The 26,394-nt window shown below is 37.9% G+C and overlaps 1 protein-coding gene across 8 annotated transcripts in view; it reads right to left on the bottom strand.

Annotated features, from left to right (window-relative positions):
- The window catches only part of RALGAPB (Ral GTPase activating protein non-catalytic subunit beta), a 104,197-nt gene that overhangs the window by 43,009 nt on the left and 34,794 nt on the right, over positions 1-26,394 (bottom strand). For all 8 annotated transcript variants that reach the window (XM_007521634.3, XM_060189881.1, XM_060189889.1 and 5 more), the window contains 9 exons: positions 25,311-25,442; positions 18,930-19,108; positions 16,620-16,768; positions 16,278-16,494; positions 12,556-12,757; positions 8,771-8,938; positions 7,908-8,022; positions 7,382-7,529; positions 780-844 (listed from right to left, as the gene is read on the bottom strand). In XM_007521634.3, the coding sequence (XP_007521696.1) occupies positions 780-844; positions 7,382-7,529; positions 7,908-8,022; positions 8,771-8,938; positions 12,556-12,757; positions 16,278-16,494; positions 16,620-16,768; positions 18,930-19,108; positions 25,311-25,442 (1,375 nt within the window). The remainder of the gene's footprint in view (positions 1-779; positions 845-7,381; positions 7,530-7,907; positions 8,023-8,770; positions 8,939-12,555; positions 12,758-16,277; positions 16,495-16,619; positions 16,769-18,929; positions 19,109-25,310; positions 25,443-26,394) is intronic.

The raw sequence follows: 26,394 nt of genomic DNA, 5'->3' as shown, positions 1-26,394 counted from the left end.
ATTGCTGTGGTGGCAGAAATAAGAATCTTAAGTAGACACTATCTAGAAATGAAGACAGTGTTTAGCTGGAATTTCTTTCAGGTACTTGATATATATTAATGAAGCACCGAAAGGTAAAAAAAGAAAAAAATCTTTAAATATATGATATTTTTAATTAATTTTTAAAAATTTATTTCCTTTTTGTTACCCTTATTTTACTGTTGTAGTTATTACTGCTGATGTTCTCGTTGTTGGATAGGACAGAGAGAAATAGAGAGAGGAGGGGAAGACAAGAGAGGGGGAGTGAAATATAGACACCTGAAGACCCACTTCACCACCTGTGAAGCAACGCCCCTGCAGGTGGGGAGCTGGGGGCTCCAACCAGGATCCTCATGCTGGTCCTTGCGCTTTGCGCCACATGCACTTAACCCACTGCGCTACTACCCAACTCCCAAAATATATGGTATTTTAAAATAGGATCCCTCTGAGTCAGTGAACTGAATTTACAAATAAGATGCTTTTAAAAATTATAAGATAGCAGCTAGAGAAATAGTTCAGCTGGCAGAGCACTGGACTTGCATGCCTGAGGTTCTAGGTTTGATTCATAGTGCTACATTTACCAGAGTGTTGCTCTGACTTATATCTCTTTCACTCTCTGTCTCATGTGAAATTCACTCTCCTTCATATATGATAAATAAAACACATCTTTAAAAAGGTATAAGGACAGCCATTTTGGAATACCAGTGATATATCAGAAGTTAATCTATTTGCTGACAGATTTTATGTGGTATGCTTCTTACCATCTCCATTTGGCAACCAATGGCTTCTAAAAGTGCTGAATCCTGTACAATATTTAACATTGCCCCTGCAAGAGCAAAAAAAAAAAAAAAAAATTATATAAAATACATGGCAGAAATATTAAGTGACTAAAATTCTCAATAGGAGTTTTTTAGCTGAATACTAATAAAATTTACATAAGTTACTAATAAACCTACTGATATCCCAGACAGATGCTTTTAAAATAATACTTATTAAATTATTTACTGGAGACAGAAATAAAGAGAGGGAAGGGGGAGATATAGAGGGACAGAGACAGAAAGATACCTACAGTACTTGTTTCATCATTCATGAAGCTTTCCTACTGCAGGTGGGAGGGCTTGAACCTGGGTTCTTGTGTACTATAGCATGTGTACTCAACCAGGAACACCACTACCCAGCACCCAAAAAGTTTTTTTAGAAATGCTCTAGTTTTGATCTGTGCCTGAAGTTTTTTTTTTTGTTTTGTTTTGTTTTGATTTGATTTTTACCAGAGCACTGATCAACTCTGGCTTATAGTGGTGACGGAGATTGAACTTGGGACTTGGAACCCTCAGGCATGAGAGTGTCTTTGCATAACCATTATGCTATCTAGCCCTGTGCTGTGCCTGCAGTTTTAAAACTACATTTTTCTAAAAAAGAACATAAAGATCAAACTTTATTTAATGGTATAGAATGTTCATTATCAAAAATTCTTAACTTGCATGAGAAGCCAGATATATACATCCCTATTTCAAGGATAATAAAAACTAAGAAAATACTATAGAATATACAAAGCAATAAAAACAACAAAAAACAGGTTCTAATCTTAAAAACTTACAAAATGAGGACCAGGTGGTAGCACAATAGGTTAAGCACACATGGCGTGAAGCCCAAGAATTGCCTCAAGCATCCCAGTTCAAGCCCCAGCTTCCCACCTGCAGGGAGGTCGCTTCACAAGCAGTGAAGCAGGTCTGCAGGTGTCTGCCTCTCCCCCTCTCTGTCTTCCCCTCCCCTCTCCATTTCTCTCTTTCCTATCCAACAACAACAACAGCAGTGGCAAAAATAACAAGGGCAACAGAATGGAGAAAATGGCCTCTAGGAGCAGTGGATTTATAGATCAGGCACCAAGCCCCAGGGATAACCATAGAGGCAGAGGGGAAAGAAAAAAAAAAAAAAAGCAGGAGTCGGGCAGTAGTGCAGCAGGTTAAGCACACATGGCGCAAAGTGCAAGGACCGGCATAAGGATCCCGGTTCAAGATGCCGGCTCCCCACCTGCAGGGGAGTCGCTTCACAGGTGGTGAAGCAGGTCTGCAAGTGTCTATCTTTCTCTCTCCCTCCTGTCTTCCCCTCCTCTTTCCATTTCTCTCTGTCCTATCCAACAATGACAACATCAATAACAACAATAATAGCTACAACAATAAAACCAAGGGCAACAAAAGGGAGTAAATAAAAATAAAAACTTACAAAATAAAAATCACAGCTCTATCTTTCTGACCACACTGCTTTTTAAGAGTGATCAAAGTCACACAGCTCAAGGGCTTGCTCATGGCTGTATATTGTCAAGACACACTGCACATATTTATCATCAAGGAACTTAAATCCCTGGAAAGGATAACACTGAAACAAGATGGTGAGCATTGCACACTACCTCTTATCCTGTTATAGGAGTATTCTTGTCCACAATGGAAAAAAGAGAGGACGGACACAGCTTTGCCAAGCTATAACAAGAATGGCAATTGACTCTTCTTGGAAATAGGGAGTTCAGAACACGAGTAATAAAGCAAAATCAAATGCTCTATCCACTATAGAAATTATCTGATTTCAAGTTATATGTTATTTATATAACCTAAAACACATAACTTAGAAGAACATTTATATCAAGTCATTCCCCTACATAACACCCTCTATGTTCAAAATGTATTGGATAGTGTGTCAATGCATTTGGGAAGAGATTTAATCTTTGGTCACAGTGATTATGCCAAGTTCAAAATGTTTCTAAATGCCCAGCCTAAACAAGAATACATACATTATTTTTAAAATTATTAAAATGCTGTATCATGAACCTCAGATATGGGAATGCAAACAGCAAATAAAACTTTACTGTGAATCTAGAAGACGGTGCATGTAATTAATGAAATTAATGGAATTTGAGATTTGTCTTTTACCTAGTTGTCTCTTACTTTAGTTACTCACTAATTAGGTGTTTTGGCAACTCTGACCTATCTCATCAGAAGCAATCTCTTTCAGTTGTAAAGCTTTTAAGAACCACAACTTCTCTTTTGGTGATGTAAAGATTTTAAGTAAACGTATAATCTCACCTTTCAACAGGATAAGTACCTAAAGACATTAAAAATAAGGCCAATTCAGAACTTATGAAGCCTATAACTACTTCCCAAGACATTCTTAGGGATCAGTTTCTCCAAAGGCATGAAGTTCTGCCTCTAAGGTTTTGCAGGCTGGGATGTTATTTGGATTCACTTGCTTCAGTAAGACCTCTTTCAGGTGGCTAAAGAATCCTGCCTTTCTGAGCCACCACTACTTATAGTTGTGATATTGGTGCCCAGGGTTGAACGTCAGTGTTAATACTAAGATAAAGTAACGAATGAAAACTCCTTGCTCTCCAATACAATAATCTGAGCACTGAATTTTGTATACCAGGATCTTCCTGAACTTGTTTAAGGAAAGTTACTCGGTACAATACTAGGTCTCTCAGTCAATCCAAAAAATATTTGTTTCGCACCAAAGTAAAAGACTCTCAGGTGGGTGGGTGGGGAGAATACAGGTCCATGAAGGATGATAGAGGACCTAGTGGGGGGTGTATTGTTATATGGGAAACTGGGGAATGTTATGCATGTACAAACTATTGTATTTACTGTTGAATGTAAAACATTAATTCCCCAATAAAGAAATTTTAAAAAATAATAATAAAATAAATTTTTTAAAAAATTTGTTGACATATTTTTGCTGGGGCAATCAAACATTTAAACAATGAAGATAATTTCAGACAATCTGCTATGAAAAAAATACATAAGACCATTTTTTTCAATTTTTTAAATATTTATTCCCTTTTGTTGTCCTTGTTTTTTGTTGTTACTGATGTTGTTGTTGGATAGGACACAGAGAAACGGAGAGAAGATGAGAAGAGAAAAAGGGGGAGAGAAAGATAGACACCTGCAGACCTGTTTCACCACCTGTGAAGCGACTCCCCTGCAGGTGGGGAGCCGGGGGCTCGAACCAGGATCCTTATGCCTATCCTTGCGCTTTGCACCATGTGCACTTAACCCGCTGCACTAATGCCCAACTCCCAGATAAGACCAGTTCTAGCAGGAGTGTGTAAGGAAGGGGTTCCCTAAGAAGATGACAATGGAAAAAAAAAACAAGCAGACATGTACAGAAAAAAAAAAAATTCTAAAGCAGGAGAAAATAGCAAGTATGGCCCTGGAGTAGTAAGGATCTGGATATGTTAAACAGATGGGGAGGCAGAGTGGAGCCCGGTATGAATCAAGAGCAGAAACCAAACAGGAAAGCAGAAACAGAGAAGTCTTGAGAAGTATAACTCTAGCACCTCAGCAGGTCAGAAGGAACATGGATGTTGTTCTATTATAATGGTAAGTCACTGGGATAGAGACAAGTATTATCTAGTGTATTTTTTATTTTTTGGATACAAACAGAGAAATCAAGAGAGATGGGGAAGACAGACACCTTGGGGCTGGATGGAATGTACCTGATTGAGTGCATGTTACAATGTTTAAGGACCCTTGTTAGAGCCGCTGCCACACCTGCTGGGGAAAAGCTTTTTGAGTGGTAAAGCAGTGCTGGTGTCTCACTTTCTCTTTCCATTCTTGATCTCCCCCTACCCTCTCAATTTCTGGCTGCCTTTATTCAATAAAGGGAATAATGATAGTAAAAAATAAAATGAAATAAAGACATATTCAGCTGTGCCTCACTGCTTTTTATTTTTCAAAGTGTATTTTAAAATAAAGGAAAACTAATCATAAACTATGCTTGTCTTATACCAAACTGTCCTCTTTTGCCTCTAGCATCCGTGCAGCTGGGGACCAGGCGGTAGCACAGTGAGTGCTAACGCACGTGATGCAAAGCACAAGGACCGGCATAAGAATTGGGGCTTGAGCCCCCAGCTTCACACCTGCAGGGGAGTCACTTCACAGGTGGTGAAGCAGGTCTGCAGGTGTCTATCTTCCTCTCCTGTCTTTCCTCCTCTCTCAATTTCTCTCTGTCCTATCAAACGACAGCAATAACGACAATGATAATAACAATAAACAACAAGGGCAACAAAAGGAAGAAAGAAAAAAAAAGAATCAGTGCAGCCATGTTAACCAAATAGAGTCAATCCAGCTTCAATTTCTTGCATATAGTAAAAGCCCAGACTTGTCTCACCCTATACTTTTGTGAATAAACTGGAAATACTAGTTTTAAAACATATTATTCTTTTTTTATTTCCTTTTGTTGCCCTTGTTGTTTCATTGTTGTTGGATAGGACAGAGAGAAATAGAGAGAGGAGGGGAAGACAGAGAGAGGGAGAGAAAGACAGACACCTACAGACCTGCTTTACCACTTGTGAAGCGATTCCCCTGCAGGTGGGGAGCTGGGAGCTCAAACCGGGATCCTTATGCTGGTCCTTGTGCTTTGTGCCACCTGTGCTTAACCCGCTGCGCTACTGCCCAACTCCCAAAAATATATTATTTTTTAATAAGGACTGGAAACTCTATATGCTTTAATATGTTATCTCAGTACTAAAATGAAAAGTTTGGTGGAATTTCACATTAAAATTCAGTTATATTTACCAGTACTCATAAAAGAATGTAGTTGGGGGTCAGGCAGTAGCGTAGTGGGTTAATCGCACATGGCGCAAAGCACAAGGACCCGCAGAAGGATCCCAGTTCAAGCCCCCGGCTCCCCACCTGCAGGGCAGTTGCTTCACAGGTGGTGAAGCAAGTCTGCAGGTGTCTATCTTTCTTTCCCCCTCTGTATCCCCCCCCCATCTCTCTCTGTCCTATCCAACAAAAACAACATCAATAACAACGATAATAATAACCACAACAATGGTAAATCAACCAGGGTAACAAAAGGGAAATAATGGCCTCCAGAAACAGTGGATTCAGGTGCAGGCACCCAGCCCTGGCAATAACCCTGGAGGCAAATAAAATAAAATAGAATGTAGTTATGGGATGGCTTTTTTTTTTTTTTTCTTCTTTTTCCTTTTGGTTTAACTATCTGCTTTACTGATTGCGAAACTTTCCCCCTGCAGGTGGAAATTGGAGTCTTGAACCCAGGTCATAGTAGATGATAACATGTGTGCTCTACCAGGTGTGCCACCACCTGGCCCCTCTAGAATATTCTTTAGAATAATCACTTTACCTGTTGTGCCAAGTAAAATGACAGCAGAAATTTCATAATCAGTGATAAAGGTGTCTCTTTCTACATTATCTCCTCCTTCCCTCTCAATTTCTGTCTCTACTCTAAATAAGTAAATATAGTAAAGTAAAATAATTAAGAGAGGAAGAATTTTCATCTAAGAAACTTTTTCTTTCAGAGTATCCAAATTATCACCAAAGTGAAAGAGGAAAGCAAGGACTGCAGATATGAGAGTTAACAGAAAAGTGAAACATAGTAAAAGTTATGCACAGAAAGGTGCTTTTTTTTTTTTTAAATTATATTCACAAGTCTATAGGTATAATCAGCACTGTTTAACCCTAGTGCAAGGCTAGGATAAACTGTCATCTGGGTTTAAGCAAAGATAGAGTTTAGAAGTGTTAAAGGATATGATATCTAAGCTAAGGAGGAAAGAGGTGACATAACAAATAGTGGAAATGAGGATTTAAAGTTAGAGTGGGGAGGGCAGGATTGGGGTCTTGGGTTGGGGGTGAGAGTTTGCAGATACACATGATGCCAAGCTGGGGAATGTAGCCCATATGGGTAGACACTGTGCTACAAACCATTAACTTCCTAATAAAATGGGAGAGGCAAAAAGAAAAAGACAAAAATAATTTTAAAATAAAGGGAAAACATTAAGTAAATAGTGTTGGGGAAATGGGGTCAAAATGTATAGAAAAATGAACCAGGACCATCACATGCCATCATACACAAAAGTACAAGTTGGATTAGGTATGGTAAAACCAAGAACTTTGGGGTAGAAGAGGAAGAGAGGGAAAGGGGACTGTGAACTCAATGCATGGTAATGGAGGAGGGTTTAAGTTGGTATTGTGAGTGATGTGCAAATATCTATCACAGAAAGATAAGAAACTGCATTCATGTGACAACTATCTTATAAATCATAATTTATCTGATAAAATGGTTAAAAAAGAAAATTTTTCATCAAAAATTTAGTTAAAAAACAAACTTATATGCAATTGCATAGTATATCTTCTAAATGGCTGAGTTCTCGTATTTCCATTTCTATTCTCTCTTTTTCAAGTTTCTAGGACCTTGTAAACAATAATGTGAAAAAGGAAATATGATAGCCCATTTCTTTAACATCTTTCCAAAATGAAAGGGTTTATTCTTCCATAACCAACTTAATATTATACTATACTTTCAAGCACCCCAACCACTATTGTCAAAAAAACAATGGGTGAACACAAACCTAATATCATTTGAGTGTTGTTGGGATCTGTTTCCGTTTGCAAGGCACCTATTAGTATATTCACAAGTCTCAACTTCAGGGACAAAAAAGTTATTGGTTTATCATAGGAAGAGCTGTCATCATTGCTGAACTTTCCTTCCAGGACCACCTGAGGAAGAAAGCAAATATTTAAGATTGACTGTTCTAGTGCACTACACCCAGAAAGAAAATGCTACAGTGAATGACAAAGAGAAGAGTACTTAGCAAACAAGAATTTCAGACTCACTAAAAATAACCACTGTGCTAAGTCTGTCACTAACTCACATAACATACGTTATCAGATGTCATTAGCCTATGATCACTTGAAATGATAGAAGGCATGCTGGCAGACTGACAGAAGAAACATCACAACAAATCAACTCTGTTAATCCGCTTGAAATAATATGAATGTTTAAAAAGCTCATGCTCCATCTTTTTAATACAATTTGACTTGAATTAGTACACCAAAGAGAATACAGAACACAAAAACGTTTTAATCAAAAATTACCTCAGATTTGACTGTGCCAAAATGATGAGGGAGGGGTAATAAAGAAAGCAGGATGTTAATGGAAGATCTTCTCAGTTCTGTTGGATTTACATAGCTTTTGAATTTTGAAAGTTCTCTGGGTGGGGAAAAAAAAAAATATATATATATATATTAGTATTTTAAAGTATGCTTTTGGCCAAACATAGGTATCTCAATTTTTGCATAATTTAAGTACTGGGCTGGTTCTACAAAGAATACTTCAACTACTCACCACTGAGTTTATATTCTGCAATATGAATACATATGCATGTGTGCTCTCATGTTTATGTACATAAGTGTCTCTATGCAAAATGGTTAGAGATTAATAAAATTATTACAGATTTAACAAATATGACTGATTCTAGACTTTCTTCTTTTTTTAAAATTATTTTTATTGGATACAGACAGCCAGAAATCGATAGAATGAGAGAGAGAGATAGACACCTGCAGCACTGCTTCACCACTCGCAAAGCTTTCCCCCTACAGGTGGGGACCAGGGGTTCAAACCTGTGTCCTTGCACATTGTAATATGTGCGCTCAACCAGGTGCACCACTACCTGGCCCCTGACTGATTCTAAATGTACATTCTATTTCATAAAGGTAGAGTTGGGACTACTCATCCCTTTAGGCCAAATCAAAAATAATTCAACCAGCATATGGACAAATGAGAATTGAAAGGCATCAGGGGATAAGGAAGATGCAGGTGTTCTACACTCACTTAATGTGGCCCAAGTTCTCTTGGGCTATGAAGACAACTAAGCAAATTAGGAAATTGGGAAGGAAGCATCAAAGCAGAGCAGGCCAAACCAGATTATTGATATAGTAGTAAAGAAATGATGGCTTACCTGTCAGGCAAAATGGTTTCAAGAGCTGAAATAAAGTAAGGAACCACAACATCAATCCCTTTCAAGTCACAGCAGAACAAAGGAGGGGAGTTTAGAATAACGCTGGCCAAGACAGGATGGCACACATAATCATTTATCTGCAAACCTTGAATTAAAAGCATGTAAAATCTAGGAAAGCAAGAAAAAAAATTTAAACAAACTGCTATTTGTTTTCACAAATAATGTTTTCTATAGTCATCTGAGAGTTCATTTCCAGTTTCCAATATTTCTATCTTTTAAAGGTATTACTGAACTTAGAACAATTCAGATCAAATACACTAAGAATCAAATAGTTTATCCTAATGAAAAGGAAAAACAAACATGTAAGTTTATTACACCCTCTTAAGGTTTTAACTTTACAAGTCAAAATTATAGATGGCATAAAATGAAGAAGCCAAAACAAAACAAATAGCTGTTGTAATTATCACTCAGCTGAAAGCATTACTCAATTGAAGTAAATGGAGCAAAATTTTGCAGTTTTCTACAATTACTGAGGGAAAAAATATTTCTTTTTCCTGCTTTCTCATAATTATTTTGGGAGGAGTTTATAGAGAAAACTTATTCAATCTTGCATTTATGATATGAAGTTACTGAAAAAAGACTCCTTTTAGGAAAATATCTGAGTATACCTAACTTTTTTTTTTCTTAATTTTTTTGGGAAAATGTTGCTTTACAAGACAGTTGTCTGAAGGGTACAAATATAAAAGAACCACATGTTTTGGCATGTTGCAGGTCAGGGCTGATAGACAGTAACTGTAACTACATTACACTGAGAATCAGTGAAAGAGCACATGGCACATGTCCTAACAGCAGCCACACTTCGTGAGTCAGCTTATGTCATAAGTCTGTTCTCCAGCAACTTTCCAAGTTGCTCTCTAGGGAGATATTCCTTACTTTTCTCTTTTCTTTTTTTGCTTCCAGAGTTATTGCTGGGGCTCAGTGCCTGCATCATGAATACACTGCTCCTGGAGGCCGTTTTTTCCCCCTTTTGTTGCCCTTGTTGTTTACTTTTAACCTCATCCCCTAAACCTCAACAACCAAGCATTCTAGCTTCCATCATCCAAGAACACCTATATTGATACACTCTTCTCCCATCATATGACATTGTTCTCTTAAGATAAATATAAAAGTAAATTTAAAAACCTCTTCAGGAATAACTATCTCGGCTCCTTATCACATTTCAACTTATTTCAATTTATCTTCTATCCCTAGAAATCAATTAAAAGACATTGTTAGCTAATAGCCAATACCTTCTCAACTGCTAAATCTAAAAGTCATATCTAAATATTAAATCATTCTAACTTTTTAAAGTCCTCAACCTATTACATCCCTACCTCATTATTTTTTGGCGATTTTCTTCAAAGATTGCCTTCTCTTTACTAGTCTTTCTTTTTGTTTGTTTTTATCCCCTTTTGTTGGCTATTGTTGTAGTTATGTCATTATTGATGTTGTTGGTGTTGGATAGGACAAAGAGAAATGGAGAGAAGGGGGAAAGACAGAGAGGGGGAGAGAAAGATAGACACCTGCAGACCTGTTTCACCGCCTGTGAAGCGACTCCCCTGCAGGTGGGGATCTGGGGGGCTGGAACCTGGATCCTTGTCGGTCACTGGCTTCACACCACGTGTGCTTAACCCACTGCGCTACTGCCTGACTCCTTTCTAGTCTGGTTTTAAACACTACTTAATCACCAGATGTAATCAAATCAGTCTATAATCCGTATGTACTTCTCTATTAAGCTTCAGATCTGTCTGTCAAAAGCTTACGGGGGGGAGTTGGGCAGTAGTGCAGTGGGTTAAGCGCAGGTGGCACAAAGCACAAGGACCAGCATAAGGATCCCAGTTCAAGCCCTCTAGCTCCCCACCTGCAGGAGAGCTGCTTCATAGGCAGTGAAGCAGGTCTGCAGGTGTCTATCTTTCTCTCTCCCTCTCTGTCTTCCCCTCCTCTCTCCATTTCTCTCTGTCCTATCCAACAATAATAACTACAACAAGGACAACAAAAGGGAATAGATACATACTTCAATAATGAAATTAGTATACAGAGAACACAGTATTCCTATGAATAGAGACCACAAAGACAGAAAAATAGAAAAAGGGGAATGTCATTTTGATCTCTGAAGATATTCTATAGTTCTTGTCTTTTCTAAGAGTCTACTGACCCTCAGAATGTAGTAAATAGCACTATTTTCTTATAATGCATTCCCTTTTGCTTGAAGTTACACTGATAGAATTTTCCTATAAATTACAACTAAGACCCTATGATTAATATATCTCTGACTAAATCTCTTCATGTACCACTGTGTTTTGTGTCAATATGTTTGTGTACTTGGGTTTCTTCTAATGGAGTCAAAGTAATCCTCTCTTATCTCAGATGTGCAGATACACCTATCATTTCAGCAGTAGTGTGAATCATCTATTGAGGAGGGTAAATGAAGTCAAGAAAAATAAAAGAGGCCATCACAATTTAATTTAGGAAAAGGATGACAAGACCTGAAGCATCACGGTAGACAAAGGCAAACGCTAGAAGAAGAACAGTAGACAAACAGTAGAAAGGTTAGAAAGATTAAGAAGCAGAGAGGTCCCTTTGGAATATAACTAATATGCCTTCTAGCTATCTACAAAACAGAGACCACCCCACCCCAACTTTTCATCTGCACTAGTCCAGCCTTTAGGTCCATGATTAGTCAACAATTTGACTTTGTATGTTAACTCCCTTTTCAGCCACCAGGTTCCAGATACTACCATGATGCCAAACAGACTTCCCTGGACAGACAACCCTACCAATGTGTCCTGGAGCTCCAATTCCCCAGAACCTCGCCCCACTAGGGAAAGAGAGAGGCAGGCTGGGAGTATGGATTGACCTGTCAACGCCCATGTTCAGGGGAGAAGCAATTACAGAAGCCAGACCTCCCACCTTCTGCATCTGACAACGACCTTGGGTCCACACTCCCAGAGGGTTATAGGAAATCTATCAAAGGGAGGGGATGGGATACAGAGTTCTGGTGGTGGGAACTGTGTGGAGTTGTACCCCTCTTATCTTATGGTTTCCTTTTAATTTAAAAAAAAAAAAAAAAAAAAAAAAAGCAAGAAGAGAGGTCAACAAAAATAGAGGGAGAAGAACCTAAAACAACTCCTAATTTCTGACCTGAGAATGACTGGCAGAATCATTCACAAAAATGGTTTGAAATCACAGATTAAGATAACGTGTTCCTACCCAACTTGCTAACACAGTCTAAATAATTTCAAGAAAATCATTTAACCTTCTGTAATTCTCTCCTAAACCCGCAGGACAAGTGAGTGCTGCTTTTACTCTAAAATAAGAGAGACAGAGAGAGAGAGAGACAGACAGACAGATATTTTTATCTGTGCCTCTGTCCTATCATTTTATATTACTATAAAATCAGTGTTATATAGCTTTACTTGAGAAAATTAATTCCTTGAAGAAGGACTTAGAATTAACATTTTTGTCTTAGCAGTTCCATCTACACTGTCTATTACTGGGTCAAAAATTACCAAAACTTTGGTTTTTCTAAGGATAATAAATAATAATTCTAAAACAAAAGGTGTTGGGGATCTTTACCAATCTTATGCAAAGATGAAAGAATTCAACAAATTTTTCAGTTACTTACAAACATTTTCAGGTGTTTCAGATCAACATTTATTTATAAATCTAGCCTACCAAGCCAAGCTTCAATAATTTTACTATCAAATCTATAAATGAAAGAATAAACAAAAAAAAATTTCTAAGACCTGGATAAATAAGCTGGCAGAATCTCTTCTCCAGTCTTCTTGCTACAAAAAATCCTACACAGTGTCCCACAAGCCTCAGCTCTTCCTGCTTCATAGTTATCAGGAAATTCACTTGCATCAAACATAGGATTGGAAACCATGGTGTCTGTGGACATTTGTGACCCTTTCCGTCGAAATTCCATGCTAGCTTGTGTTGTGATGGCTGGGGAGAGAAAAGGAGGGTTTTATTATACTTGTCCATATGCAAATAGGCTCATGGGACCCTGGACACAAAGATCAAATATTGGTGTCATTAAATAACTACTTGAATAGAATCCAATAATGCTTTTGTTTAGCAACTATATCTTAATTTTTTAAAGGGCTCTCTGAAATCTTCTTTGAAAATAAGTAACAATTAATTTACAGTGGTCTTATCAGTCTAAAAGATTCTGCAAGAAGCATTTTTCAACTAAATTTTTCATCAGCAGAGTATGTATGTATATATACACACACACGCATATATGTATATATATAATTTGACTTTATTATTTATTCTGTTTATTCCTTTCCCTATAGAATGATGTTTAGACATTTGGGGAAAAAAATTGCTACTATAATTTACAGGTTACCCCGGATAGATATCATAATTAAATGGGCAATTCCATGTCCGTTTGTATACTGTTGAGGAGAGGGCAGGTAAGGACAAGAAATGGGTAGGGAAGAAGAGAAGGCATTCCCACCACCCACCCAACTCCAAAACACACACCAAAGAAATCGCCCAACCAAGCAAAATGAGAATGAATTTTTAACAACCACAGACAGCAGTTAAACTTGAGGTTGATAAATCAGAAAATAGGATTGGCAAGGAATTTTATTAAAGTCATTCATTATCACAGAAACAGAAGCCCTTTGAAAGTTGCCTTTATTTTCAACAAAAGATTTCACAGTGTACTAAAAACTCACTCTGAAATCTTTTATCACTCTACATGAAATGTGCAAGTTGTTTTATCATATTGGTTTAATAGAATGCAGAGTCAAGCATAAATCTTTATGCAACTTCCCATGAGCCATTTTTAGTCCTGAATAAGCTATCCAGCAAAAAATACAATTGAAAAACACTACATGCAGAATGCATACAAATCAAAACACTAAATCTGTATCAAAAAATAAGCTTAAAGCTTAAAGGAAAAGAAAGAAAGCCAAAACACAGTTAGTGCAAAGTCCTGGAGTTCATGACATGACCAGACTAGTGTACAGAAATAATGGGACTGATTCAGGCAGATTAATTTGCTTTTGCCAACAATCTTCCCCATTCAAAACACAGAAAAGTATTTTTCTTCCCAAGTGCAAGAACTACAAGAGACAATGACAATCAAATTTTAATGGAATTATGAAAAAAAATAAAAACATGACTGCAATTAAGGAGAAGCTTCTGGTTCCTACTTACAAGATTTATAAGAAAGAAGAATTTGGATAAAAGATGCTGCAAGATAATAGAAATAAATGGAAACAAATCAAAGGACAGCAATAATTATAAAATACTTCAAAGATGGTGAAATTTTTACAGTAAGTTAAGAAGCTTTTTTAGCTTTTTAAAAAGTTAGGTTAAAAGCTTTATGATACTGCAAGCTAGTTCAAAAACATAGGAAATTGTGCATTCAGATCCAAATTTATGATTTTGTCATGCAAAACAATGAACAAAAGAAATAACACAACTACAAAGAATTGAGGTTTTGAACTGCCCATAACGTGCATTAAAATTTTAGTTCATTAACCCTTCCCAGCTCAATGTTAGTTTTATAAAGCATGGTGTGTCACTGCATAAATCTAAAGCTAACCACTTCAAAGAAGCAAACATTTTAAGTTACTGATGAACTGCATGGCAGAATTCCTTGATGGCAGCCAGTACTCAGAAAATAGTCTAACAGCATTAACATTCCTAGCACCCCCACCCACCCCCAGAGTAGTGCCCAACAGCATTCTAACCCATTCAACTATCTGGATGACTCGTATCACCTGATAAAGTAACAGACTTTCTCATCTCTGAACACAAGGAACAAAAGCATTTATACTTTCCTCACCAAAGAAAATATTAATAACTAAAAATATTTTTTGCTTACATATAATCAGAATCTTGGTTTTTCTCATTTAGTGCAGTAAGATGAAAAAAGCTGTTACAAACTCCCTAAAGTTTGAGAAAAATCTATAAATTCTCCTTAAGTCAGCACACCAAGGATACAGCAGGCTCAACCACTCTGAATTTAGTGTCAATAGGTTGGTACCCAAAAATTAATTGTAAAAACTACATTTTAATAAAAATATAACTAATTCATTCTAGAAAACACAATACAAATAAATAAAAATATAGTTCAGAAAATTCAAAATATAAAACATATAAACTTAACAAGTCAAAAATGGTTTCCAAAGTTTTCATTTAGTCATCACAAGTACATTTACTCAGCCACAAATAAGTACTACTTCCAAGCATACAAATAAAATATGGAAATGGTAGAATATAAAATATCTGAAGTTGACCAAAATAAACAAAGTGATTACTGAACTCTACCATGCTATCTCAAATTATATTCCTTCCTGAAAATATTTTTACAGCTTTTCTAAATTATTTATATGAACATCTATAAAATATTTATATGTGTATATTCACAGATATAGACCTTAGTTCTGAGAGAATAAATTAAAAAAAAAAAAAACAGACAACCTTATGGCCGTAAGAGAAGTTTTCTTCTTAGAATTAACATTCTCCCCAAAGATAAATCAGGCATTCTTTTATCTCAATCTACTTCCAACCCTAATGGAAAAGTGCTTTCATACAAAACCTCTGATATGCTCACTAATGCATATATAGTACAGTGCCTGGCACATAGAAACCACAGCTCAGTAAATGCTAGCTAGCATTACTAGTCAGTTCTCTTAAGACATGCCATAAATATTATCTGCCCTCCCTATCCAACCTACCAAAATGCAGACTATGCCACTACTTCTGAGTAAAATTTCTATCAAGTTTTATATAGACAGTTTCAGTTCTGCAATAAAATCCAAATGTAGGGGGTTGGAGAGATAGCATAATGGTTACGCAAAGAGAAATTCATGCCTGAGGCACCAAGAACCCCAGGTTCAATCCCCAGCACCATCATACACCAGAGCTGAGCAGTGTTCTGGTGATAAATTAATAAATAATAGTATCTAAATGTACACATCAAGGTTGAGCTATTAATTCACCAAGAGTGTAACAAGTTACAGAGCAAATATTATTTTCTTTAATGTCCCTTAAGTTCTCCAGACTAAATCTAAGAGTTTAAATTCTTCCATGAGGCAAAAATGTTCTGATATTGGTATGTCCTAATATGTAAATGGTTGTCAAATTTTAATTAAACACTCCTTGTAAATAAATTTTTAGTCAAAATCTTTAGTTATCTATAACAATATTATTATCCTGGCTGACATGAAGGGAACTCCCAGGCCATCAACTAAAAGGAATTTGATTCAACAAGAAGCAGCTAACCTGGTGTATCTAATAAAACCAGACAAAGGTCAAACCTCATAGAACACACAAAAAAAAGCAGGTAGGAAAACTTCAAAAATTCTGTTACTTCAGCTGGAAGGGGTTAAGCACAAGACATTTGCTGGTCAGAGACAGCTTTTCTTTACATGTTAATCTTGCAGGTAGGAAAGAATAAGAAGAAATAAAGAAAAAATGGTAACATTTCTTGAGCAATATTTACCAGTCATGCTGCTGTCTCTGTTTATCCCATTATGAAGTTTACAGTGAACAAATGCTGCATCAAATAACCATGATCCAAAGAGATTCAAGATGCTGTTAACCTTTGGTCTCTGAGGGGCAGGCAGTGGACGGGGTTCTGAACTAGTCTGATTTGGACTTGACAGAGGAGAGGTGGAAGATGTCTGGTGCTGAACTTTCGAGGCATGAGCAGTACTAACCTATTAGAACACAAGAATATATCCACATTCATGAAAAGTTTGAGAAAAATCTGAACTTACCTAAAAGGATGGCAGATTAAAAAGCCAACTTTAAACAGCATAACAACAGTGCTGAAAACTCTTACTGTGCTTGTCTTCATGGTGGCCTTATTCACAGTAACAGCCCGGTGCCTCCGATTATGTGGTGGGGTAGTACTGACAGCAGTACTTTGAGGCATACTTAATCTGTTCACGGGTGTTGGAGGAGCACTGTCTGATCTGGGTCTAGAAATGCCTTTTAAGAAAGATAAATGGAATTACTCTTCATAGTTCAAATCAGAAAAGTTCGCTCAAGTAACACCAAGTTCTAAGAGGCTCTGAACAGATTATCACAGAGATGGCTAGTTGCCTAAGAATATCTTTCACTTTTCTTCCTGTATAATAGAAAACATTTTAAATGGTCATGGATACACAATGTACAAGTACACTTTTTAAAAAACTTATTTAATTCACAAAATGTAGAGGGAAAGAGAGAGGAGAGAGAAACCAGAGGAGTACTTTACTTTGTCATACAGTGCCAGGGATAGAACTCAAGATCTCAAGGCTGCAATTCCACAGTTCTATCCACTGTACTACATCTTGGGCCACTAAGACTTTTTAAATCTCCCTCATAGCTAGATGTAGTCATGTCCTAACTATAGGCAAGAGAAAAGATGTTCAGTGGGTCTTTTAAGAAATTTCTTTAAAAGGCCCAGTCAGACATCGACTCTCCTTCCTTCCTAGTTCTTTAAAAAAAAAAAAAAAAAAATTATTGTTGAATGTAAAACATTAATCCCCCAATAAAGAAATTAAAAACAAAAAAGCTGGAACGCATAGTCAGCAGCTAACTCAGCAAGTACAACATACTGATGCCTCATTACGTGTATGTCCTTGAGCTTAATATCTTGCATCAGACAGGACCACAATAGACAGCACAGGAGAGGGAGGGTACTCATGAATGGTGGAACTGTGCTGTATCATATACCTCTTGCTCTCCTCTTTGTGTCAAAAACTGTACAGGGGCCAGGTAGTGGCGTTCCCAGTTGAGCACCCACTTACCGCACTCAAGGACCCAGGTTTAAACCCTAAGTTTCTGCCTACAGGAAGTTTCACAAGCAATGAAGTAGTGTTGCAAGTGTCTCTCTGCCTCTGTTTATCCCTGTCTCTCTCTCCTTCCCCCTTATCATCGTGACCTCTGTCTCTATCCAATAAAATTAAAATAAATAAAAATTTAGAAAATATATAGTAAAAGTTGGACTGAGAAGTAGCTCAGCAGTATCATGTACGAATGAGAGCTCTGGGTTCATTACTGACAACTCATTTAAAAATAAAAGATAGCTGAAACTTATCAATCATCTTGAACCACTAAACAGTACACAAAACATAGAGAAAAACAAAACTGAAGTGTCTTCAATACATGACAGTGGTAGAACTGCCAGAGCAATTCTGTATTGCATAAGTCTTTGTCTTAGCATGTATGAAAAGGAACTATTTTGCTGAAATCACTTTTACTTTTTGTTGTTATGTGGCTTTCAAACTAAATCTGAATTAATGTATTTACTATGTGACATATCACATAGCCTGCAGTTGTTACAGTGGGTAAGGCACTAGACTCAAGCATAAGGTGTCAAGTTTGATCTCCAGCAGCTAATGTGTCAGAGTTCTTCTTCACCCTCTCATAAACAAATAATCTTTAAAAATATATATAGTAATATATTAACAAGTGCATATACAAATGTCTTACAAAATATTAAACATCACTGCCTTTCAACAGATTAAAAAAATTTTAAATTTTCATATTTCTAAAATACAAAAAATAAAACAAAAACAAAAACAAAACCCAAAACCAGCATTCAGGCTCATTGGCTAAAGTGCTGGACACAAGGTCCTGAGTTCAATCCTCAGCATCACATGTGCCAGGGTTCTCTCACTCTCTATAAGTAAATAAGTATATTTAAATAAAAATATGAAAATTTAAAACACTAGTTTACAGAAAGTATAATTTGTTTCCTAATAATACATAGAATAAAGGCACCTAGTGCATTTTTAAAAATAATTAATTAATTAATTGTCCATTTTGTTGCCCTTGTTGTTTTAACCTAGTGCATCTTAACCTGTGTTTTCTTGGATTATTAGTGAGCATATGACTTTTTTCTTCCGTAAATCACTTATTTATACCTTGTGCTCATTTATCTACTAGTTTGTTGTTTGTTTGTTGCTTGGCATTATTTGATCTACTTATATAAAGACAACAAAAACCCTATAAGCTATTACATTTGTTGTAGATAAATTTTCATAGCATGCCACTTACAACCAAATATGTTCATCTTCTTTGGATTTTTTTTTAATCATATTATTGGACTTGAGTTACCTAGATGTAGTTCTTCAAACATCTAATAATATAACCCCAAATTCACCTAAAAATGCATCCACTAGACAGCTGATTCCACGCATGGCACGAAAAAATATTTGAGGCAGCTGCTTAAGGCAGGGATACTGATTTAATTCTTGAGGCATTCCGCTCACATTCAAGAACTGCTCCTGAAATTTGGGAGTAGAACTTATAATGGCTGGGTTACTCAAATCCACGGGGTTACTATTAAAAGAGAAAGAAAAATTAATTATACATTTAGAAGTTCTTTAACAATTAAATATATGCAATCTAATATAAAAATAAAATTGTTTGTGCCTATTTCTCTCGTCCAAAGAAGAGAATTATATATATATATATATACTAGAACACAGACAAACATTAATACTTCTTTACAGAAGATATGGTGTGTGTCTACATGAATTTACCTATTCAGAGAATCCAAATCAAAGTAAGACAAAGTCTAAAACTATTTAAAGTATGAATATATATATTAGACACTAAGCAATAGAATGGAAAGCTATAAATACATCAATAGGGTGTAAGAGAAAAATGTTTACTCTAGTATATTATTGTTATTATGTAGTGCTGTAAGAGAACCAATGGCCCTCAGGTATATGTATACTGATGAATAACTCCCCTGGCCCAATTTTTTTATTCTTTCCTTGTTGTGAGAATGAGAGAGGAAAAACAGCTCAGAGAAAAGAGAGATACCAGAGCATCACTTCAATATCTAGAGAGCTCTCCCAGTGCTGTCCACAGTGCTTCCATGTGGTATTACAGCCTGAACCCAGAGCCTCATACATGGTGATTCATGCACTCTACTAGGTGAGTTCTCTCCCATTACTTTGTTTTCATATTAACTTTATTTTTAAAATTTTTTATTTATTCATATTAACTTCTTTAAAAAGTAAAATAAGGACTAGTGTTACTTCATGTGTACATACTAGAGTCATAAATTTCATCAAAGCACAGCACTTGGGCTTGAATTAGATATTCTCTACAAATATTTTAAATATTCTTATTAAAAATATTTACATTCCCACCACAAAAATAGTCTGCCAAGCTGTTCATTAATTGTCCTCTCCAATTCAAAGCAATAATGAAATCAAACTATCAAGTACATTAGGGAGGATTTCCAATAGATGTAGAGTCAAAAGAACTAGGATGAACTATGCAGATCTAAGAAAGGGTGCGATCTTCTCTTACTACAGCACTGATAGAGCTGAAGGGAGTCATGCCAAACAAAATCAGCAAGAAGGAAAAAGTCAAAAATCAGATGATCTCACTCACATGTGGGATGTAAACAGACAACAACAGTCAGAGAAACAGATGGGGAGTCAGGCAGTAGTGTGGCGGGTTAAGTGCACGTGACACAAAGTGCAAGGACCAGCATAAGGATCCCAGTTCAAGACCCTGGCTCCTAAATTGCAGGGAGGTAGCTTCACAGGCAGTGGAGCAGATCTGCAGGTCTTTTCTTCCTGTCCCCCTTTCTGTCTTCCCCTCCTCTCTCCATTTCTCTCTGTCCTATCCAACATCGACGACATCAAAAACAATAACTACAACAATAAAACAAGGGCAACAAAAGGGAATAAATAAATATTTAAAACAAAACAAAACAAGTCAGATGAAAACAAACCCAAAGACTTTAAAGCTGAATTGAATTTACCAAACAGGAGAGAGGGAAGGATAGAAGAGGCTCAATGGACTGACACCTTGGAGTGAACACAGGGTGGCAAATATGATTTCAAGAGTGTCCTAGGGGGTGACTCAGTGACTAGAGTGTTGGACTTAAAAAGATGGAGTCCCAGAATTATATGTGCCAGAGTGATGTCCTGATGTTCATTCTTTCTCTCTCACTCTATTTCTGTCTCTCCCCCACTGGCTGCCCCCACACACACACTCTCTCTCTCTACCCCCTGAAATCTTTAAAAAAAGAATGGGGAAGAGAACATAATGGTTAAGCAGAAAAGACTTTCATCTCATGTTCAGTCCATCATATCACCGTAAACCAGAGCGGAGCAATGCTCTGGTATCTGTCTCACGTCTCTGTATCTCAATCTCTCTCATTAAAATGATAATATATTAGGGCACCAAAGTAAAAACCCAGTGGTGAGGGGTAGACATGCAGCTTCCTGGGCCAGTGGGGGGTAGGAGTGGGCGGGAGGGATGGGTCACAGTCCTTTGGTGGTGAGAATGGTGTTTATGTACACTCCTAGCAAAATGTAGACATATAAATCAGTAGTTAATTAATATGAGGGGGGGAAAATCAATTGTATGTCTCAAAGTTTCTCAAAAGACAAACTGAATCTTTTTAATATATAGGCTATGTATTTGATATGCGGACTCTCTCAAAAGCCTAGACCAAGTAGATTAGAAGCATCCAATAGCACAGCTATATACAAGATACTGGATACTGTACAGCAAACCATAACAAAGGGACTTTTCAAAGTTAACCCAATTAACAAATAATGTGATGATAACATTAACTATCGATTGTCTTTTTGAACCCTAAGACAGCAGGAACCTCACATCTCCACTATAGAGCCCCTACTTCCCCCAGTCCTGGAACCCTTGGATAGGGCCCACTTTCCTGTATACATCTCCCAATCCATACCAAATAATATTGCATCCGCCGATCACAACCTAACCAACGCAACGATTGCCACCTCAACATGCTTCACCTCAGACTGTATCCAGAGACTTCACATGTGGAATGACAACCCTTCAGTTTCATTACTTGGGTGAGACCTTTCCTTTTATAGTACACTCTAATTTCATCTCAGGTAGTTCACTTTCTAACAAAGTCCTATAACCTAGATATACACCAGTTTCTGTGAGAGAGAGCTTATGTGCACACGTATCCATAAACTACTGCAAAATATATACCTGAAAGCAGAAGTACACTAGTGTTTGCAGTGAGTACCTCCCTAACACTTCCTCTCCACTATTCCAAGCTTGGGATCCATGATTGCTCAACAAATTGTTTGGCTTCATATGTTAACTCTCTTTTCAATCACCAGGTTCCAGATGCCACCAGGATGCTGGCCAGGCTTCCCTGGATTGAAGACCCCACCAATGTGTCCTGGAGCTCAGCTTCCCCAGAGACACACCTTACTAGGGAAAGAGAGAGGCAGACTGGGAGTATGGACCGATCAGTCAACGCCCATGTTCAGCAGGGAAGCAATTACAGAAGCCAGACCTTCTACCTTCTGCAACCCTCAACGACCCTGGGTCCATGCTCCCAGAGGGCTAGAGAATGGGAAAGCTATCATAGGAGGGGGTGGGTTATGGGGATTGGGTGGTGGGAATTGTGTGGAGTTGTACCCCTCCTACCTTATGTTTTTGTTCATTAATCCTTTCTTAAATAAAAAATTTTTTTAAAAATGATAATATATAATTTAAGTCTTTTAAAAAAGTTTTTTAAGATTTTCTTTTTTTACTTTTTTATATTTATTTATTTTCCCTTTTGTTGCCCTTGTTTTTCATTGTTGTTGCAGTTATTGTTGTTATTGATGTCACTGTTGTTGGACAGGACAGAGAGAAATGGAGAGAGGAGGGGAATACAGAGAGGAGAGACAGACACCTGCAGACCTGCTTCACCGCTTTGTGAAGTGACTCCCCTGAATGTGGGGAGCTGGGGCTCGAACTGGATCCTTATGCCGGTCCTTGCGCTTTGCGCTATGTCCGCTTAACCCGCTGCACTACCGCCCGACTCCCCCTTTAAAAAATATTTTGGAGAGAGGTGAAATGACTCACCTAAAACATACAGGTCTGGGGGACTGGGTGATGGCACACCTGGTTAAGCACAGATAGCACCATGCACAAGGACCCAGTTTTGAGTCCCTGCTCCCCACCTGCAATGGGGATGCCTCAAGAGTGGTGAAGCAGTTCTCCTGGTGTGTTTCTTTCTTCCTCTATTTCCCCTCCGCTCTCAATATTTTTCTTCCCTATCAAATAAATTTTTTTAAAAAGAGAAGAAATGACTGCTGGGAGCAGTGGATTCCTAGTGCCTGGACTGAGCCCTGATCATAACCCTGGAAGTGGAAAAACAAAACAAAACATACAGTTCTGGGGGTAGATAGCATAATAGTTATGCAAGCAAACTCTCATGAATGAGGCTTGAAAGTCCCAGGTTTAATGCCCCACACCACTATGAATCAGAGCTGAGCAGTGCTCTGGTTGGAAAAAAAAAAGGTGGGGGTGAGAGTATAGTGGTTATGGAAAAAGATTTTCATGCCTTAAGCACCAAGGTTCCAAGTTTAACCCCAAAAAACTAGACTAAGGGAAAAAGTAACAGTTTACATTCTACCCTTTAAACATGTTTTAAATATACTTTTTAATTCAAGAAAGAACCAGAGTATCACTAGTACGTAGGGTTCCTGGAATTGAACTCAGGAGCTCATACTTGGAAATTTAATGCTTTATCCACCATACCACCTTCTGAGCAGCAGTGCTATGGCCTGTCTCCACCTCTCTGTCACTATCTAGAAAAGATCACTCAGAGCAGTGATACCCTGGAAATAACAAGAACGAAATAAAAAATTAGTCTGTCACAGTGTCAGCAATAAATACCTAGAGATGTGCAGATAGATTTTTTTTTTTTTTTGCCACGAGAGTTATCACTGGGACTCAGTGACTGTACTAAGAATCCACTGCTCCTGGGGGCCATCTTTTTTTTTTGTTTTTCTTTTTCCCTTATTGGATAGGACAGAGAGAAATTTAGAGAAGAGGAAAAGATATAGAAGGGGAGAGAAAGATAGACACCTACAGACCTGCTTCACTACTTATGAAGCAACCCCCTGGCAGATGGAGAGCCAGAGGGCTCAAACACAGATCCTTACACAGGTCCTTGTGCTTTATACTATGTGCACTAGACTCAGTGTGCCACCAACAGATGCCCTTGCAGATAGATCTTTGAGGAGAAAACTATAAAGCAGTTCTATAATAATAATGATAATGATACATCTATAAGATAGTCAATATTTTAGGGTTGTTAAGATAGCGCACTTAGGGGAATGGGGCTGTAGCGCAGCAGGTTAAGCGCATGTGGCGCAAAGCGCAAGGACAGGCATAAGGATCACCAGCTTGAGGATCACCAGCGTGAGCCCCCAGCTCCCCACCTGCAGGGGAGTGGCTTCACAGGCGGTGAAGCAGGTCTGCAGGTGTCTTTTTCTCCCCCTCTCTGTCTTCCCCTCCTCTCTCCATTTCTCTCTGTCCTATCCAACATCAACGACATCAACACAATAACTACAACAACAAAAAAAACAACAAGGGGAACAAAAAGGAAATAAATAAATTTTAAAAAAAAGAAGTGATGCTGACAAGTATGTAGACACACACACAATAAAAAAAAAAAAAAAAAAGGATAGCTCACTTAGTGTGTTCAAGCCCAACCTCCACCCCACACAGAAGGAAGCCTTGGTGTTGTGATGCCTTTCTCTCTTGTCTCTCAATTTTTGCTTCTTTTTATCTGAAAAAGTCATCCTTGAGTGGTGAAGTCCCAGTGATGACCAATAAAAAGAAAAAAAGTTGAAACTTGAAAATACCTAGAGGGCAGGAGGTAGCATACTTAGTAGAGTATACACACCACCATGTTTAAAGACATAAGTTCAAGACCCTAGTTATCCCTACCCCCACTGGAGGGATGCTTCATCAGTGGTGGAGCAGTGCTGCAGGTGTTTCTCCTTTTCTCTCTCTCTCCCTACTCCCTTTCTATTTGTGTCTTGTGCCCTCTATCAAAAAGAAAGTAATTTAAAAAAATAATAATGAGGAGTCGGGCAGTAGTGCATGTGACACAAAGTGCAAGGATCGGTGTAAGGATCCCGGTTCAAGCCCCCAGCTCCCCACCTGCAGGGGAGTCGCATCACAAGCAGTAAGCAGGTCTTCAGTGTCTATCTTTCTCTCCCCGTCTTCCCCTCCTCTCTCCATTTCTCTCTGTCCTATCCAACGACAGCAACAACAACAACAACAACAATTACAACAATGATAAAAAAACAAGGGCAACAAAAGGGGAAAAAATGGTCTCCAGGAGCAGTGGATTTGTGGTGCAGGCACCGAGCCCCGGCAATAACCCTGGAGACAAAATAATAATAATAATGATGATGGCCATGTGTGGTAGAATCAGATCCCCAGCGCTAACACTAGTGGGGGCGGGGGGAAGATTCTAGGAATGAAAATATTGAAGAAAAAAATCAGTATTGAAAAAAATAAAATACATCCTCAATCCTCCTAAAAAGGCAAGCTCAATATATAATACAGCTTTTCCTAAATATAAATACAGGCGTAATACAAGTCTTTGGCAGAGTTGCTCAGTTATACCTCTCTTCATTCCGTTTTCCTGCAATTATCACTTGTCCAGTTCAGGTTGTGGGTAATTCCAAGGCACTTACTGACAAAAAAGCACATGACACTAAAATAACAGTACCTTAACATATGTAAAAAGCGAAACCATGTTTGTGCAATACACTCATTATCCATCTCAGGAGGGATCAAACTGGCATCTTCATCGGGAATTTTAAATGAAGGAAATGAAGGCCCATATGTAAAGCGCAGCAATCTAGGAGGAAAAAGAGCACACCACTAAGTTTGTTTCTTAAAAGATAAGATACATGTAGAATTTTAATGTTATAAGAGAAGAGAGGTGAATTATACATTATACTTCACTTCGGTGAGACTGAAAACCCCTAATATAAAAAAGTAAGGAGGGTAGGGCACCAAAGTAATAACCCTGAGGTGAGGGGTAGACATGCAGCTTCCTGGGACAGTGGGGGGTGGGAGTGGGTGGGAGGGATGGGTCACAGTCTTTTGGTGGTGGGAATGATGTTTATGTACACTCCTAGTAAAATGTAGTCACATACATCACTAGTTAATTAATACGAGAGAGGGAAAATTAATTGAATGTCTCGAAGTTTTTCAAAACACAAACTGAATCTTTTCTCAATATATGCAGTGTAATTGATATGCAGACTCTCTCAAAAGCCTAGACCAAGTAGATCAGAAGCAACCAATAGCACAGCTATATACAAGATACTGGGTACTGTACAGCAAACCCTAACAAAAGGACTTTTCAAAGTTAACCCAATTACCAAATAATGTGATAACATTAACTATCGATTGTCTTTTTTAAAAAATATTTTATTTTATTTATTTATTCCCTTTTGTTGCCCTTGTTGTTTTATTGTTGTAGTTATTATTGTTGTTGTCGTCGTTGTTGGATAGGACAGAGAGAAACGGAGAGAGGAGGGGAAGACAGAGAGGGGGAGAGAAAGATAGACACCTGCAGATCTGCTTCACCGCCGTGAAGCGACTCCCCTGCAGGTGGGGAGCCGGGGTTCAAACCGGTATCCTTATGCCAGTCCTTGTGCTTTGCGCCACCTGCGCTTAACCCACTGCGCTACAGCCCGACTCCCCATTGTCTTCTTTAACCCTAAGACAGCAGGAACCTCACATCTCCACTATAGAGCCTCTACTTCCCTGGAACCCTTGGATAGGGCCCACTTTCCCATATG

This window comes from Erinaceus europaeus, chromosome 1, assembly GCF_950295315.1.
Source record: "Erinaceus europaeus chromosome 1, mEriEur2.1, whole genome shotgun sequence".
Classification (NCBI taxonomy): Eukaryota; Metazoa; Chordata; class Mammalia; order Eulipotyphla; family Erinaceidae; genus Erinaceus; species Erinaceus europaeus.
Note: the sequence above shows the minus strand (reverse complement) of the source record. Positions and strands in the feature narration are given on the sequence as shown.